The sequence below is a fragment of the Oryzias latipes genome, chromosome 10, assembly GCF_002234675.1.
Source record: "Oryzias latipes chromosome 10, ASM223467v1".
Lineage (NCBI taxonomy): Eukaryota > Metazoa > Chordata > Actinopteri > Beloniformes > Adrianichthyidae > Oryzias > Oryzias latipes.
The window spans coordinates 4,591,147-4,610,043 of NC_019868.2; the positions used below are offsets into that span (position 1 = coordinate 4,591,147).

General features: G+C 42.2%; 1 protein-coding gene across 1 annotated transcript; it reads left to right on the forward strand.

The window, feature by feature from the left end:
* Positions 1–627: 627 nt before the first annotated feature.
* On the forward strand, positions 628–18,534 carry enpp6 (ectonucleotide pyrophosphatase/phosphodiesterase 6). Its single transcript, XM_004086505.4, has 8 exons — positions 628–893; positions 8,873–9,052; positions 9,185–9,296; positions 11,036–11,177; positions 11,260–11,439; positions 16,377–16,514; positions 16,709–16,829; positions 17,893–18,534. Exons 1-8 carry the CDS (start codon positions 656–658, stop codon positions 18,102–18,104), a joined length of 1,323 nt encoding a protein of 440 aa, XP_004086553.1. The 5' UTR covers positions 628–655; the 3' UTR covers positions 18,105–18,534.
* Positions 18,535–18,897: the final 363 nt, after the last annotated feature.

The window sequence follows — 18,897 nt, forward strand, 5'->3', positions numbered from 1 at the left end:
ACAGGGGACACACCCACACATAAGCACACACACTCGTGGAAAACAAAGCCACAAATCAACCAATGAAGCAAACTGTTGGAAGGGCCTGGAGAAAATCAAACTACAGAAAGCACCCAGCTGGGATTCAGACCGCAAGTAACAGTGCTGACCACTACACCACCATGCTGCCTAATCAAAACGTCACACATAGAGCTGTTGACCTCTGATTGGATGTGTGGAAGTGTCCTTGGGCATGAGACTGAAGCCCACATTGCTCCTGATGGTCACAGGTTGGCACCAGTGTTTGTCAGTGAGCCGCCATCAGTCTATGCGTGTGTGTGAATGGAAATGTGACTGCAAAGCGCTTTGGGCCTTCTAAGATAGTAAAGCGCTGTAAAAGTACACGCCAATTACTATTTACTTGTTAGAAATGATCACAATTCAATCATGACTGGTTAGTAAGATGGATAAACGTATTTTAACAAAATAATCATTGATAATGTAATGTTAATAATGTAATTAGATTACTTTACTGTTGAAGTTTGTGTCCTAGGGTGTGTGGGTTTAAAACCCCCTTTTCTCTGGGCGTTCCCAACACATGGTACATCCCCGCACGCCCCGCCCCCAGACCTTATTTAGCAGCCCGCTGCATGGTGCAGCCTGAGAGGCAGACAGCATGTTGCGCACGCGCCCCTTGCAGCTCGTGCCCCTCGCGCTGCTCGTCGCCTTGCAGCGGTGTCTGGCTGCCCGTCCGCTGCTCGTGTTCTTGATCGACGGTTTTCGGTACGATTACCTGGATGACCTGCAGGCTCTGCCTGGCTTCCGCGCGCTCGTGGAGCGCGGGGTAAAGGTGGACTACATGACTCCAGACTTCCCGAGTCTGTCCTACCCGAACTACTACACCTTAATGACTGGTAAGCATCTTTATGTCTATTTATTTATTTGAAACAAACAAACATGACAGATAACATCTGGACACTTTTCAGTAAAATAAACCAATGCACACTTCTTCCATGTTCTAAACCGTTATTTAGGTTTTACTGTCTATTTCTTGTTACACAGGATCTGTCTGGATGGACATGATGTTTTTTTGGTTTGGTGAAGTGCTTCTCAATTATTTTTTGCAAGGCCCCCAAATGTTTCGCGCCCCTCCAGAACAGTATGGAAGTGATTCTGTTGCATAATTAAAAATAAGTCAAAACCAGAAACGCTTTTTCATTTCCAAAATGTAAAAGCATTTTTGACTCAAAATTAAAATGAAAAAGCAATCCTTCAAAATGCTTTTTCATTTTCTACTTCAACACTGCTTATTCTGTCACTTAATTAAAATGATAATGAAAATGGTATTTGACATTTCATTTTAAAAAAGTTCTCTGGTAAATGTATAGCAAAATTCATTTAGAAATGTTTAATTTGACAATTAAAATGGATTAATAGAAATGCTTTTTCATTTTCAAAATGTAACTGCAACAAATGACTCAAAATTAAAATGAAAAAATTAATAATTTTTGAAATCTGTGCAGCTATTGTTTTATCCTTGGCCAAACGGACCCGGAAGAAGCAAGGTTAGGATTGAGCTAATACGTTCCAACAATAATGTTAAGCTTTGAATGAATTTAAAACCCATCTGGTCAATGCTGCAATGTGAATATTGGCTACATGTAAATACCGGTATGTGGGAATAACATCAGCCTTTATTTTGTCTGGACACAACTGGAAACACAAATCCACATGATTGTTTACACGGTTTCTCAGGACTGTGTGGAACGGCATTCTGCATTCAAAAGCCGCCTCCGTTAGCTCACGGGCCGTCTGGAGACACAGTTCTCTCGGAAGACACGGTTCTCCTGAGTCGCTCACGCAGAGCAGGCGGACGGACTGCGGTCCAAAACTTCCTCTGGAATGCAAATTGTAGCAAAGCACCTTCGCCTGCCCACAAACACAAAGATACGAGTCCTGCTGCTCTGCTCAGAGACATGCTTCCCTCGAGTGGAGCGGCCGGACGGTCCTGTTCCTGCTCCAAAGCCGTCTATGCATGACGTAAAACCAGAGCAGTAATGACCCACAATCGGCATAAATTGTTTACGTGCACCACGATCGAAATCAACAATCGGCATAACCCACCTATCTCAATCCGGAAGGAAATTCTGATCCGAATGATTCTGATGGGGGCAGAGTATTCCAAACGGCGTGTTTACATGACACATTTTTATTCTGATTAGGGGTTTATTTCCATTACTTTTGGACATCTTCTTTTGTTTGTGTCACATACAAAAATATAAAAAGGCAGACATTGGATAACACAACAGGAAGAGAAACTGATAAAATTTGTCAGAAACCAAACATTTACCGTACTTCCTGCGTTGATTGTGTAGAGAACTGGATGAAATGACTTAGCTGCTGTCGAGTTCCAACTAAGAAGTACTGTTGACCATAAAGCCAAAATCCCTTAGACTTCTATAGAGAAATAAACAGCTGTTACCCAGTCATTCTATTTCTTAGAATAACCATTCTGTTACATTTTTAACACCTTCCGGTTAATCCTGTTTTTTTTCTTTATTGCTTGTTATTCAAGTGATAAACTGACCAATCAGATGCCTCAATATAAGGCTACTTTCACACTGCTGGCTGAGACGACCCAATTCTGATTTTTTTGCCCCTATGCGACCTGTATCTGATCTTTCATGACAGTCTGAACGACACAGATCCGATCTTTTCAAATGCAACCCAGGCCACTTGGGTATGTGGTCCTGAATCCGAAAAAGTATCTAATCTTTTAAAATGTGACCGCCGTCTGAACGGCCAGGCGACTTGATTCCGAACCGTACGTCATTGATACGCAACAAACTTCATAATTCTGCGTTGAAGTAGGTGGGAACGAAAACATAAACAGCAACCATGGTGGATGATGCTGCTGAGACCAGTTAGTGGAAGGAGGCGAGGTCCCTGATTGGATTAATATTTGGGATGACAGCTCTATTCAGGCAAAACTCCAGGGCTCTTATCGCAACCGGGCGATTTTTGAAAATATCTCCAGCTAACTGGCCGACCGTGGTGTTGAACATTTCCCGAGATTACTTTGATACTTTTTGACCAACACAATCCTGTGTGCATCTGTGGTTTTCAACTGGTACTGCGGTTACTGTTAGTACTGCATCAATTATGAAAGACATGTTCTGATCTTTTGGAGATGTTTTGCTTTGTTTTGACATGTTCTGATATGATAAACTTGTTCTGCTGGATGGACATTGCCTTCTTTGACAGACATGTTCTGCTTTAATGAAGATTTCCTGCTTTAATGGACAAGTTCTGCTTTGATGGGTACTTTATTCTTTGATTGAGATGTTTGGATCTATGGACATGTATGTTCATCTTAAAGGAAGATTTTCTTCATTGATTGTCACATTGTGCTTTAATAGACATGGTCTTTCAAAAACCTTATACTTTGGAACGTTTTAATTTGTTGGACATATTCCCCTTAGATAAGCATGTTTAGCTTTCATGAACATGTTCTGCTTTGATGGACTTATTCTGCTTAGATGTAATGTTTTTACCTTAGTCTGTCATCTGTGGTGTGTTTCATATCTGGTGTTTGGTGATGAATCTGTTGTACTCTAAACATTTAGCTGGTTTAGTAGAGAAAACAAAATCTGGCCCAGAGACATGATGTGTTTGTGTAAATCCATCCATCCGTGAACAGGACGTCCCGGCCTTGAACACGTGCTCCTGGCAGTGCGCTCTTGACAAAAGCATAACTTCACACTTGAAATGTGCAAGAGACTGTCAACTTTGCATGGTTCTGATGTCTCCAGAGCTCCCAGCTGCAACTTGAAGTTGAAATGCCTTTGAGTTGGAGGCTGACCAGACAGTCACTTGTGCATACTGATAGAAAAACAGTGTGACTGATGCCACTTTGCCGCTCAGCTGCCTCCAATGATCTTGTATGTTTCCCACAAACACAGACTGCTTATGAAGCTCAGAGAACAGAAACAATCTTTGAGGAGAAAGATATATCCAAATATGATTTCAATGAGGAGAGATCTTAGCAATGTTAACAGTGATTTATATGTTATAGAAAAACGTGCATGAAATAGTCTGTAGTATGTAGTCTTTAGTCTTTTGGCGGTTCGGCTTACCAGCTTACCAGGAAGTGAGGTAGGTCTTCCTCATTAAAATTGCACCAAAGTTTACTCATTTGTAGTTTTTGTGGTTAATATCAGTGGTCCCCTTACCCAGGGCCGAGGACTGGTACCAGTTCATGGAATAGTTGGTACCGGGGCTGCATAAAAAAAAAAAAAACAACCTACATCTTTTTTTGTTTTGATTTATATTCTCCTTCTGAAGGAAGTTTTATTTTGAAAATCTAGTTGCTACTTTCGTAACCCTTGTATTATCCTAGGCAATTTAACATTGGGAGTTGGGTCATCTAGACCCACTAGACAGTGCTCTGAACCTTTTTTCTTCAATGATTTGTGATCTTCACTGGTGTCCATGGATTACATGAAATCTTTCCACCTTTATCCACCTTTGTCATGGTAGGGAGAACACGTCAAAGTAAGGGTGGGTTCATCTAAGATAGCACAAGGGGTAAAGTGGCTGCACCGACCAATAAAATGAAAACCCCAGGCTAGCAAAGTTAACCAAAAACAAATGTATTTTGAACGTTTCTTTACACAGAAAACAGTTAGCGAGGAAACAGAAGAAGAGCCTTTGACCTCATAAAGTAAAAGAAATCTGCATTTACCAGCCAAAAACTAGGACTCTTTACTCCAAATATGGATCAATTGTGACAGAAGTTCCAACAGACCATAAAGATGCAGAAGGTTTAAGAACCGGCTGTCTAATGTTACAAGGATGCTGCTAATAAAGATGTTTAAACGGTGGATACAAGTCAGTGATTAAATCTATAAAAGACTTTTTTTAATCCATTGGACCTTAAAAAGTCAGATGAGGTTGTAGTTGGTGATTTTTTAGCTTCCGTCTGGTAACGCTTTCTTTTACAGTACAGTACTTACAGTGTACTTAAGTGGTACTTACATGGTACTTATTGTGTAACTACTGGGTACTTTCAGGGTACTTACATGGTACTTTTTAATAGAATTTACTGGATACTTACATGGTACTTTTTCTGGAAATTACTGGGAACTTACATGGTACTTTTTAGTGTCTACTCTGTACTTACATGGTACTTTCTGTGTATTTATGTGGTACTATTTGGTTCATACCTATGTGGTACATACTGGGTATTTATAATATTCTTAGTGGGTATTTACATGTTGTGCAAATGTGTCTTTTATGGTACTTAACACATTTATGAACAAGGTAAGTACAAATAAAGTACCTTGAATTTAAGTCTGCACTTGCATGTTTCATGGTATTTACCATAAATTTACCACAGAAACTACTCCTTAAGTATACTGAAACTGGACTGTAAAAGAAAGTCAGCCCTATTTCCACTCAACTACATGGTACTTTCATTACTAAATACTTGGTATGTTCACTTGAATATTACTTGGTACTTACCCCTTAAGTACAATGAAACTGGACTGTAAAAGAAAGTCAGCCCTATTTCCACTCAATTACATGGTACTTTTAGTAGTAAATGCTGGATATGTTCACGTATTACCTTCCTGTGCAGTGTACATACACACTTGGTCTTCTGACCTCACCAAATGAGACAATTGTAACTTGTTGGTAAGGGTAAAATAACTGCAATGTAAAAATATATTGTGGCCTGATTACTTCTTGTAACATGAGGCAAATATAAGGAGAAAAAAGACAGCAGTGAAAACAACAATCTTTAATATGAAACACTTCTGCAGCATACAAAGTGTCATCACAATGAAATTTGTTTTAAGTTCTCAACAAAACAGTAAAAAGGAGCTTTCCAAAAAACACATTATTGGCCTGAGGGTCGTGCTTTTTGTCCGTCAAAATTCTTTCAGCAGAGTTTGGTAACGGTGCAGGACTTCTTCAGGGTTTGTAACTGCAAGAAAAATCACAATATGAGCTCAAATGAACATAAAAAGCATAAAGATTTTTATTAAATACAAAGTATATTTGACTTATTTAATCATTTCTGCAATGAGTTTGATAAATCTCTGTGAATTCTTTATTGCTTTGACTGTAATGCTTGAAATTAATCAATTATTCTCATTTATAAACATGATGGATTATTCACAACTTTATATTTTAGCTACATAAACAAAAGCAACAAAAAAGAAAAAAAAAGAAAAAAATCAGTATTGCCATAAAAAATCTAATTTGTTTAGACAAAGAATGACAAAAGTAATGTTTTAATTGGCAATAGCTGTGTGTATTTCTTCTTTATAAATATTATTTGCACCTACAATTTGCATTAGCATGAAAAAAAACAAATTTCATTGTGATGACTCTTTGTATGCAGAAGTGTTTCATATTAAAGATTGTTGTTTGCACGGGAAGGTAATACGTGAACATACCCAGCATTTACTACTGAAAGTACCATGTAATAGAGTGGAAATAGGGCTGACTTTCTTTTACAGTCCAGTTTCATTGTACTTAAGTTGTCAGTACCAAGTAATATTCAAGTGAACATACCCAGTATTTAGTACTGAAATTACCATGTAGTTGAGTGGAAATAGGCCTGACTTTCTTTTACAGTCCAGTTTCAGTATACGTAAGGAGTAGTTTCTGTGGTAAATTTATGGTAAATACCATGAAACATACGAGTGCAGACTTAAATTCAAGGTACTTTATTTGTACTTACCTTGTTCATAAATGTGTTAAGTACCATAAAAGACACATTTGCACAACATGTAAATACCAAGTAAGAATATTATAAATACCCAGTATGTACCACATAGGAATGAACCAAATAGTACCACATAAATACACGGTCAGTACCATGTAAGTACCCAGTAAAGTCCCATAGAAAGTACCATGTAAACACACTGTAAGTACCCAGTAAATTCCATAAAAAGTACCATAAGTACCCTGAAAGTACCCAGTTATTACACAATAAGTACCATGTAAATACCACTTAAGTACACTGTAAGTACTGTACTGTAAAAGAAAGCGTTACCGCTTCCACTTTGACAGTTATGAGTTCTACGAAAATCACATTTGAATGGTTCCTTCATGAAATCTGGTTTACAAATAAACTTTAAACAGCTGCAGATATTTTATAGAGGACGAAGAGTAACTTTACCCTCAAAAGTTATGCGAAACTGCAAGCTAAAAATCGGACACTAACTTCAGCCTCGCCCCGGTTCGGTGACCAAAAACATCGTCTGACATAAAACTGGTTTGTGAGGTATGAAATCACTGCCCTTCATAATGTAGCTCAGCTTAGCACAGATTCCATTTATATAAGTTACATGAGAACTCAGGTTATCTGCCATTTTACGTTTTATTTCATTGTGTAACCTGAAAGACAATGACTAACTACACAGTGTTGCCTTGAGGAAACGAAAGAAAACAAACAGAGTATAAATATTTTTAAATGTAGAAAAAACTATCAAAATTACTTCTTCACATCTTAATGCACATTCAGACATTTTTTAAAATTACACTTACATCAATATAAACATGTAAAAACGTGATCTTTGTCTTAGTTTATTATGATGACGTCTCCCTGTTGCCCAGCTTACAGAAAAGGATAATTAAAAGGATAATTTAAGTCACACCACATTCAACTCATCATTTTATTGGACAGTAATATGACTTGTTGCATTTTTTTGAAAAAATAAATAAATAAAAGACGGCCAATGGTGAGACATGAAAATATGGTTTGTTGCATTGAGGCAACGCTATGCAGCAGAGGGTTGAGAAATATTTGGTGTTGTTTTTATGGCACCACTTTCTGTCTTTATCCACATGCTCTTATAATTCTCTTGCAAATGCTCTCCTTTTTAAGTTAGTTGATGATTAACAGAAGCTGCACCTTCACCCTTTTACATTTGAAAGTCTGAGGTGATCATGTGACTGGAAACAAATTACACCGGATAGGGCTGGCCTAGAAATGGTATCTTTGATATTTTTCACACCAAATTCAGTTTCCAATTTTAATCTGTTTTTTACTGTCCTAAACAAAAATGACAAATTATGGAATATATTTAACAGAACCTCTGTTGATTTAACCTCTCTTTTGGGAGTTGACCTGAATTCAAAGCTGTAAAAAACCTTGTAAAACAACGTGGCAGACTCTGCTGCAGTGTTATGAACAATAGGATTATAACTCAAAATGCTTGCAGCTAGAGGCAGAACATAAAATTATAAGTTTACATTAAAAAAAAGGTCTAAAACTAACCCTCTTTACAAGTTTTTGGCAAGGAAGACAAGCCGGTCTACTGCATCATGCCCTGTGGCAGGCAGCAATTCCCCCTCCCACACTAAAAACCCTCTCTGATAGAGCACTTGTAGCTGGGATGGAGAGATATTTCTTAGCAAGTTTAAAGAACCTTGGAAAGTTTGGTTCCTGGTGCTTCCACCATTGACGTGTGTAGGGGTCTGGGTCTGCCTCAATTGTCAATAGGTAGGCTGCTAGTTCAGTCTTTTCTGCCTCTGATTGGTGAGGAGGTGGTACTGGCCCCATTTTTTTGAAGAATGAACTCAAAGTCATTTTCTCATTTGGTGGAGCTTATTGGGTGGCGCAATCGTTTTACCGTGGAATTCTGAAACCCAGATTTTCGTGCATTACATAGACTGTGCTCCACACTTGCTGTTTGAAGAGTTTCCAGGTCTGAGCCTGCGAGTTTCATCCGGTCTGTGAGGCTCAGAAACAAAAGAATCCTCACCCATCGTGTGCTGATGCTGTGTTTTGATAGAGCACATTGTACTGTAGAAAGAGCCGCAGACATAGACACTTCTGCAATGTTGTGCTCCTGCGGCTTCTGTATCCTCTCTGCTTTAGGCCGTCACTGCAACAGCCACCAGATGACAGGGAACTACATGTGGGACCAAAGCTCTCAGAAGGAATTTCTGATTGGGACAAATGATGACAGCAGATTGCCTCTGTGGTGGGACGGGTCAGAACCGCTGTGGGTCACTCTGCAGAAGCTGGGGAAGAAGGTCTTCATGTACTACTGGCCGGGTGAGTGTTCACCGGGGAACAGGGTGGGGTGGTGGGTGATCCAGAGTAACTCCTGTGTGATATCAGTAAAAAGGGAAGGAGGTTGGCTTTGATGTCCTGCTGAAGATGCTAGTATCACTGTTCATGTTTTAGGCTGTGAGGTGGAGATTCTGGGCGTTCGTCCAGCCTTCTGTAAAGAGTACATCTATAACCCAACAGAGGAGAATTTGTCTGAGTCCATAACTCAGGCTCTGGATGTTCTTAGGTGAGTCCAGCTCTTTTCTGATCTCGGGACTAAGCAGGACGTGTGTTCAGTACATGAAAGCCTGTAATCTTCATCCTCTGGTTCACATCAACCCAGTGAGCTCTTTTCCACAGTCCACGACAGCTGCTCATCAGCACTTAGGTTGACCTATAATAGAGGTAAGATCGGGCCTAAAAAATCCAGCCCGACCCGACACAGGCCCGAGGGCATTAAAGCCGAACCCGGTCCGAACCCGACCGATTAACTTGATTTGCAGGCCCGAGCCCGAAGCAAACCCTAAAGTTCAATTTATCCCATAGTATTTTTGGCAGAAAAAAACGCAAGATTTCTTAAAGGTAAAATAATCTACATATTTTTATGATCATGAAAGTTATTTTCTTTCGAACAGAGAGTGGTCGCTGCACCCGCGCGTAGTCAAGCTCGCTGTTGTGGCATAGAGTTCCGCCGGAAGCGCTGTGCATAGGTTCCTCCCTACATGATAAATGTATTTGCACAACGAAATAACGCTGGAACACAGAATAAGGCCAGACAAAGAGAGTGAAAGAGAGACCTTGATGCGCACTCGCTTCATTACGCGGAGAAATTCTGCAGCCGCGGTGCGTGTTTGCCTTTTCAGTTCCCCTGTCTTAAGTTTATCTTGCTGCTCCATATCGGGGATACCTAAACAAAATAGATGCGGACTTGCGGAGGGAAGATTACATTCACGACACGTGCGCAAAGCTGCGGGTGGCCAGCGTCCCCCTCTTTCTGCCAGTTGCTGGACCACAGTGTATGTCAATCAACGGTGGGCTGGTGACTGGTGGGAGGGGGCGGGGTCTACCGGTGTGTGTGTGTGTGTGTGTGTGCATTCGGTGAATGTTCTCCCTCTGAGTAAGAAGAAGCTAACTGTGCCTTTCGGTTCATGCGGTAACCGTTCTGACATACAGGATTAATAAAGAGCTGTCTGAAAACCGCGCACCTAAGGAACTTCTTTGCAGCCATTAAAATATATTTATTAAAAAAGTCAGCGAGAGAGAAGCCCGGCCCGAACCGACCTGAACGTAATGATTGTCATTTAGTGCCCGACCCGACCCGAAATTCGGGCTCGGGCTTAAGATCTTACCTGTAACGTATAAGGACAGAGAACTGGTAGACAAATGGAACCAGATCCAGACTGTTCAGGATCAACAACAAGAGAAGCAGAACATCTACTTCTTTAGGTTTGCAGATGGACTCAAGTGGTCATGCTCCTTTGTGCACATCTAACAGTTAAACCCACTTTAGCTTCTCATGAAATGCTGATAGTGCAGTTGGAAACCTGCATCCAACCAGGTTCGTCGAACCTAGTTGTCAGGTTTTCCTGCTAAACTCATTGAAAAGTGAATCATTGTAATCTGATGTTGGACTTGATGAGGGCCTCCTACAAATGGAGATGATGACATCATTCAAGTACGTCTTGTCAGCAGCCGCTCGTGTGTTTTGAGCAGCAGGCAGAACCAACATCTCATGGAAAACACACAGACCATCAGAAAGTCTTACATCTTTCACAACATTGTTTAAAACTGTTAATGAACAAGCATAACCTACAACCATGTGGTGAGAACTTTTACCTGCTTCTGCAGCAGGTACACTGCTTCTGTCAGATAGGAGAGCTTTAAAAATTTCAGACGTCCAGATCCAGGAAGTCATCAAAGGAACTCTGATGATGGTAGCACTGGATGGGCGCTCAGCATCTCCAAGCTGTAAGCATCTCTGTGCAGGTCGGGGAGAGCTGACATGGCAGCAGTGTACTATGAGAAGGTGGATGTGGAAGGACACCACTTTGGTCCAGACTCCCAGCAGATCCGGTCAACGGTGCAGCAGCTGGATGTCGTCATGCAGATGTTCAACAGAAAAATGAAGGTGATGATGCTGTGCATGCACACTCGTGGGTCTGCTGTGTTCCGGCTCTTCACTGCCGTCTGTTGTTGTGATGCTCCTGCAGGAACTGAACATGGAGGAGCAGCTGAATGTTCTGCTGTTTTCAGACCACGGCATGACAAAGATCCAGTGGATGGAGAAGGTCATCGAGCTGGACAAGTTCATCGCAATGGAGGACATCCTGAAGATGATGGACCGAGGAGCGGTGGTCAGTTTGTGGCCCAAAAACTCCAAGTACCAGGAGGTGAAACAGCAGCACTGTTTTTCATTTGAGGTTTTTTATCCTTAGTGGACGGTTTTCAAGGGTTGCACAATGGTGCAGTGGTCCGTGCTCTCACTTACAGCAAGAAGGCCCTGTTTCAAATCTAAGAGGAGGCCTTTCTGTGTGGAGTTTGCATGTTATCCTGGTGCATGTGTGGGTTTACTCCAAGTACTCTGGTTTCCTCCCACAGTCCATAAACATGCTTTGTAGGTTAACTGACAGACTGGCGACCTGTTCAGGGTGTAGCATGCCTTTGCCTAACAGTAGTTGGAAAGGGTTATGTGGGTTTAGAAGATGGATGGATGGATGGATGGTTCAAGAGCTCCATTTTCAGGTGGGGTTTCGTCTTCACAGTTGGTGAACAGGAGCCAGGACAGCATGAAATTCCATCTAGTCTGTAGAGGGTTTGTTCTGGTTGGGATCAACAACTGTACCTTCTTACTAAACAGAAGTGTAAAGTGCAGCATAAGAAGAGAATCCTCAATCCCCAGATCCTTAGTAAATGTGGGCTCAGAAGGGTCTTTGTTACATCCCATCCCAGGGGGAGGGAGAAAATAGCTAACATAAATAACAAAGTTAAAGCCGACAGGGTTTAGACAGCCAGGGTAGCCGTTAGTTTAAATGACAGATGCAGTGGGGTTAGAGAAGATAAATAACAATAACTTAAATTCTCAGGCACTATAATAATAACTAACAAAACCTAAAGAGGAACTTAAACCAGAGGGACATTACCAAAACAGAACAATAAATGAAACAAAAGACCACTCGCAAGAAGGAAAACCAGGCCTTTTTCACTGGCTCCTAAAGCCAAGTCCAACAGCAGGGGCAAGCTGACAAACGGATCCCTCTATGGGGATTTAACTGCTACTGGAACAGAGGCTGCTGAGGCTTTTATGCTTCCCGCCCAGCCTGGTGATTGGAGGAGGGAAGGAGGCCGCAATCATCTCCTGCAGGGGGTGAAGTCAGACGGTGTGGTGTAGTCGACTTCTGTAAAGCATAGACACACACACCCATACACACACAAAAATACACACAAAAGACTTGAGGCTGTAACAGTCCTGTAGTCGGCGTTCATTCACTCTGACAATAAGATCTACAAAAATATCGGTGTGGGTCAGAACTGAAAGAGCAGGCAGAGATCTGCAGTGAGGGAGGTGTAGGAACCCCCCAGTTCACACAAGAATGGCTTCCATGTGTCTGAGCCCGACTTGACGGAGGATGTTTAGAGTCTGGTCATGCAGCGACACAGAAGAACTTCAGGACTCCGATTAGAAATAGTCACAGGTCCCACAATCAACACCTCGAAAACATGTAGTGAAACAGAAAACAGGACCGTAACATTAAGTTCAGGGGACACTAGACAATAATTGACCAAAAGCCCCAGAAAGGATTGGGAGTTTAGCAAAAACAGTTCAGCATCTCGTGCCTTACTGCCACACAGAAACAAAAACCAAAGATCACTAGACTTTAACTGCTCAGTACTATATTAACTCAGTAATCTTGGACTAATGGAGAAAACTAAACCGAGACAAACGTACTATAATTATGACATCAGCGATGCGTGTCTTTCCCTCTTCTGCTGACCGACATTCAGGAGCTGCCAGCTGTGCTGCCGCGCTAATATTCCATTTTTGTTTTATTTTTCTATTTCTACTGCAGCCTACAAGTGTCAGTTTACTCATCCTCACCCTGACAAACAGAAATTGGAACTTTATTTTCCTTAAATTCCTCTTTCAGTCTCCTGCAGACTCGTGGTGTTATTGACTTTGCTCCTTCTCTGTCCAGAGGCTCCAGAGGTGTGAAAATCCTGCACATTTTCACCGTTTCAGGTGTGCTACACCAGTGATCCCCAACCACCGGGCTGCGGACCGGTACCGGGCCGCAGGACACTTGGCACCGGGCGGGAAATTTGGCACCGGGACGCACAGACAGAAAAAATAATTTCCATTTAATTGTTTTTTTCGAAAAAACGTTTTATTTTGAAAATTGACCGGATTCTCTCTGTTACATCCATCACACTTAACGCACGTCAAAGTCGCGACACAAACATCACGTGATACACCCCGCCAAAATTAAACCCAAACAACCAAAAAGAGCAAAAAACAAACTTCTTTAGAAAGTTGCTTTGACAAGGGGAAACGGTCCAATGAAGGGACAGAAGAGGAACCTGCACCTGCAAAAAAAGGGAAATCTGCCTTTAACAGGCAGCGGTAAACGTACCTTGCGTTGCACCTCAACCCCCCCCCCCACCCCCCACCCCCACCGGTCCGCGGTAAATGTGTCTTTCGTTGTACCGGTCCGCGGTGATAAAAAGGTTGGGGACCACTGTGCTACACCACTGAGTAACCAAGGGAGCGTTAAAAGACACATTTTTTAAGGATACACTTTTAGATGCTCGATAGCAGGTGTAAAGGTTTGCAGGGATATTATGTTAAGGCTTTACCATTGTGTTTCCTGCAATATTGCGCAACAGAACCAGCTAGGGTGTCTGAGCATGAGGAGAAACCCAGTGACGCTACATTTACAGACTTCCAGTGTGTCTTGGTTGTCAAGCCCAGATGAATATGTCAAAACCTTTATCAGAAATAAAAATTCTCATAAAGTACTCAAACTTTCAGAATGTTCTGGTCAGGAATATAAAGCAGCGGCTGTTTTGTTTTTTTCTTTTCGTCTGAGGAGTTCATTTAAACCAAATCCAATATCTCTTAGGGCCTTAACGTTCCCAACAATAGGACAGTCTCCAGCAAGATTGTCTTTGATGTTAGGGGTTAATGAGGTGACAAACATAAATAATTAGTTGTCCACATCATGACTGCTGTTAACTGACCGCAGAGGTCAAACGATTATTTCACCTGCAGATAATGGTGTTAAGAGGATCCACTTGCTTGCTAAACATGTGTGGAATGCCATGTTCTGGAATGTAAAACCAGATTAATGAAACTTTCTCGGGGAAAACTTTGCATGTGAACAAAACTAAGTCCAGATGTAGAGATGAAATATGATGAGACATCTCCCCAATGAAAACAAAGTCTTGAGTAATCTCCAGTCGTCTGTCTTTTATCTTTTTGACACATAAACCAAAACAAAAAGAAGGTGCTGTCCAGACAGACGGGACATTTTACTACTAAATGAAGACTGTGTGGACACCAAACTTCATTTAGTCAGTCAAATTTGTAGATAGGAAAGCATTACAAGCGATACGGTATTTATGTTTGTTGGACTTAATTTAAGGTTAATGTTTTGGGCTTTTCAGAATATAAGCAGTGTCTGCATATATGCAAAATAAGCGCAATTTCTCTTTTTGCAGTAAATTGAGGGTATGACGAGGAAAGATGCCAGTCCTCTTTACAGCTAAATGAAGTGGAAAGCAGAGTCATCAGTCTTTGTGCTTATGTGGATGTAGCGAGAGCAGGTACTGTAGAAGTCAATGCAGCTCTGATCATAGGTGGAACCCCCCCACGCTCCAAAAAGGCTAGGCTTTTTCTGCAGCTCCCCCAGGCACACAAAAGCCACTTTAGCCCTAACAGTGAAAGTTCTTGTCCAACACCAAATACTATTTACTGCTCTAATTACTGCCCACCTTTCTGAGGAGCAACCGAAAAGTAAAGCTTGGAATCAATGCAGTATACTGTAGTAATAAAAGCATGATCATAGGGTGAACCAAAACCTTTTGGAGTGCTTTAAGCTGAGACAGAAAGACCACCACAAAGAAGTTGCTTGTATCAGTGGTTGAATTGAGATTTGTCCTGCAGACACACAGTTGTTGCACCATCGGCTTCATTCCAAAAAAGCTCTCCTGTGGTTGTGCGCTCCGCATGAAATCTCCTGTTAAAATCTGTCAGTAATATTGAAACTTTTTCCATAAGAACATGGTCACAGCGTGGTCTGTCTCTGGTTTCTCCAGAGGAAATCAAAGAGGAGTAATGAACCTGACCTTTCATGGAACACAGAGGGTATGAAAAAAATACACGGACATGGACATTGATGCATTCCTATGACTAAAGGGGTTTTCCTTTGTAGATAACTGAGCTTGCACAAATGATTATGTTCTATCTGGACATTAAGCCTCACTCCCTCTCCTCTTCGGGGTGTGACTCCAGATTCTGTGCTCCTGCACTTGGCTTTGGATTCTGCCTCTGGTTCGTCTTGCGCCCCCAGCTCTCCCCCAACTCTCCATCTGCTGGACTATTTAAATATGTAGTTTTAGAGTTGGATAAGCTTGTCAGTCCTGGGGAGGATCCCTCCTTCATGTGGACACCCCTGAGGTTTCTTCTTTTTTTTTCTGGAATCTGTTTTTTTAGGAGTTTTTCTTGTCAAGGCCAGGGATGTCCAGTTTAGTTAAGTTTGTTTAGTTTAGCAATCAGCTATTGAATTCTATGACTTTATGTTCTTTATGATTCATGTTTATTACACAGTTACCAGTTTCTAGCCAATTATTTTATTTTATTATTATATTATTGTGCGAGTTTACTTCTCTCTTGCATGTTTGCACTGAATGGTGAGCGGCTTTAATTTCACTGCATGTGTGTGTGATGCGAATTGTACATGTGTACAGTGACAATAAAGGCATTCTATTCTATTCTATTTAAATGACTATTGTTGTAAATATGTGGCTATGTAAATAAAATTGAATTGATTAAGCCATTGTGGGTAAACACAGGTGGGGCCACTACAAAAACTGCAGACAAACCCATTCGGGGCCCACATTTTCTGCCCATATAAACCATATGGGGCCCACTTGGCCTTGCTGGCTGGGATTAGGGGGCAACCCTCCAGCTGAACAAAAGAGACAGACAAACAAGGATAACACTAGGTTTTGCTGAATCATGTTTCTCCTTAGGACTTTGGGGACGTCAAGGCTAAAGAAAGCCTGATCTTTGTCTCATGATGTCTTTCTGAAGGTGTTTGTGTCGCTGCAGGTGCATGCTGCTCTGTCCCGGGTGCCCAACATGCGTGTTTATGGCCAGCAGGAGGTTCCTGAACGCTTCCATTACAGAGGGGGGAGGTTTGTGTCCCCCCTCACCCTGGTGGCGGACCCCGGCTGGTTCATCAGTGAGGTGAGCAGTAGCTGCATGAAAGCTCAGACAGGCTGATGCAGCACTTCCAGCTATCAGTTATTCCAAGACCTTTTTAGCACATCCCTCCTGTTCTCCTGGAGCTGTTTGCCAAACAGGGGGAGCAGCTCAGAAGATGCTGAAGCTCTGAGCTGCTGCTCAAATTAAAAGTGTGCCTGTGTGTCTTTCTTTTTCAGAACAAGGCCAAGCTCCCGTTCTGGAAAAATGGCTCCGAGTCCTCAGGCTGGCAGAACGGTTGGCACGGTTATGACAACGAATTAGTTGACATGCGGGGATTTTTCCTGGCTGCTGGACCTGGTAAGAACCCACACCCACTCCGAGAACCTTCTAACACGTTAGAAAGGGCCTGTGAGCACAGCAGTAACTATGGAAACCAGGCAACAGGAATAAGATGGAACAAGTAAAGCCGTGGTCAAAACTGCCCTAAAGTAGTCAGACCTGTACGCAGAACATTTTAGGATCAAAGACAATGTTCATGCACATTTTTCTCTATGGGTATGCTGTGGGCAATGGGTCTTAGTGAACACTTATACAACACGTAAGGTGGAAGTAGGTGAAATGCAGGCATGTTGTACAGTTTTTACATTTTGTCAACCCCTCCAAATCCTGCACACGGTGCAAGGTGTCTGTCAGTGCTGTTCAAGTGAGAGGTGCAGGCTCCTTGCACACATCTTGGCTGTTAGAAAAGAGATAATTAGACAATCAGAGTGTAGTTTGTGTGGGCGTTCTACGGGCACTAACGTATCTCCTGCGCACCCCGTGCGTGCAGGTGTGCAGTCAGTAAGGAGTCAGTACTGGCACCTTACTAAAGACTGGAGTACTGTGTAAAAGCCACCGTACAACAGCATCACCTGTACGTCATAGGTGCGTGTAACTTCCACTAGCCTTACAAATACTTCACAAAATGCTTACTACATGCACAACAATGGTACAGTATGTTCCATTTTCATGACATCCCTTGAGGGGGGGCGTACGAGCCACAAGTGAGCTTTAAGACACGCTTACGCCCCTCCTGTTTATGACCCTATACGGGCTCGGAAAACCCAAATAACCCACAGCATCCATACAGATCAACCCCGCAGGTGCGCATGAGACTAAAGCAACTTTATTAGCCTGTTAGCAAGTGAGCGTCTGATTTCAGAGACCCTGAAGATCCTTCAGGAAGGTTTTTCACTTTTTCAGTTTAGGGTAGTTTGTACAGAAAGTCTTCACCTGTTTGTATGTTGGGTCGCCTTCCAAGTTCCGGTGCTGCTTCTGCTGCGACAGCTCCTGATCTGCTCTATTGTGAGCTGCATCTGAAGCTCTATTCATTTCTGGTTTTGGAACAACACTGAACTTGAATTGTTGTTTTTGTATGCAGACTTTAAGCAGCATGTGCAAGCGGCACCCATCCGAGCAGTGGACGTCTACAACCTCATGTGCTGGACGCTGGGCGTGAAGCCTTTGCCCAATAACGGGTCCTGGTCCCGGGTGGAGGACCTACTCAGGAGTTCTGGTGGTCCGGTTGAGCGCGGGAGCTGCTGGACTTGCTGTATAGGTTTGTTAGGATCACTGTTTATGTTCTGGGAGTAAATTGTCTGAGAGTTGAGTTCAGCAGCATTTGAGAAGTCCGACAGGACGCCGAAGCTTTGGAGAAACTGTGAAATGTTCTGAAGGCGCTTCTGTCACAGAGGGCGTGACTCAAACCCAACTCGGCTGAACTTTGACAGACATTTGAGCCTCCATCTCCTCTTTCTGGAACTAGCAGCTTCTCTTTCTTCTGTTTCTGTCCAGCTCCCTGTTTTTCCAGAGAAAACTCTGGAAGAGTCGTTTTGGAAGAACTTCCTGATTAGAAATGCGTCAGGGAGTGATCACATTGGTAAAACGGTTACTTCTTTTCCTTCTAAAACCAATGAAGTCTATTTTCAACAATGGATTCTGTATTCTTGCAGTTGTGGTTCTTTGTGCTAAAACATGTTTTGCAAAACGGATGTTTGAATAAAACTATCTCTCCTTGGAAACATGTAGGTGCCCTTAGAGTCACACTGAGGTCTTGGGTTGGTATTTGTGTTGGGGGGCAGCTTGGTCTCTGCGGTATGCCAATGTCTTGGTCACAACTGCCCATATAGGTGGATACGGACTGTCTGCCGGCAAAAATGAGCAAACTCTGTAAGGATTCAGTACTTGTACTTTCCTAATGACCAGACTGTGGTGCATGGAGACCGTATGCCGTCATCACCCATATGTCATGAGTGGGTGTAACTTACATTAACACAACAAATTCTTGATGATACATGTTTCACATACATAATGGTACGTTCCATTTTCATGACATCCCTTAAGGCGGCCCCACAAGCTTTAACGAAACTGCAAGACACACCTGTGG

Bases quoted from the DNA above. Each gene is read 5' to 3' on its own strand.
- enpp6 (XM_004086505.4), top strand. From the start codon at position 656: ATGTTGCGCACGCGCCCCTTGCAGCTCGTGCCCCTCGCGCTGCTCGTC. The intron at 11,440-16,376 runs GTGAAACAGCAG...GTGTCGCTGCAG, and splicing joins AAAACTCCAAGTACCAGGAG to GTGCATGCTGCTCTGTCCCG. The intron at 16,515-16,708 runs GTGAGCAGTAGC...TTTCTTTTTCAG, and splicing joins CCGGCTGGTTCATCAGTGAG to AACAAGGCCAAGCTCCCGTT.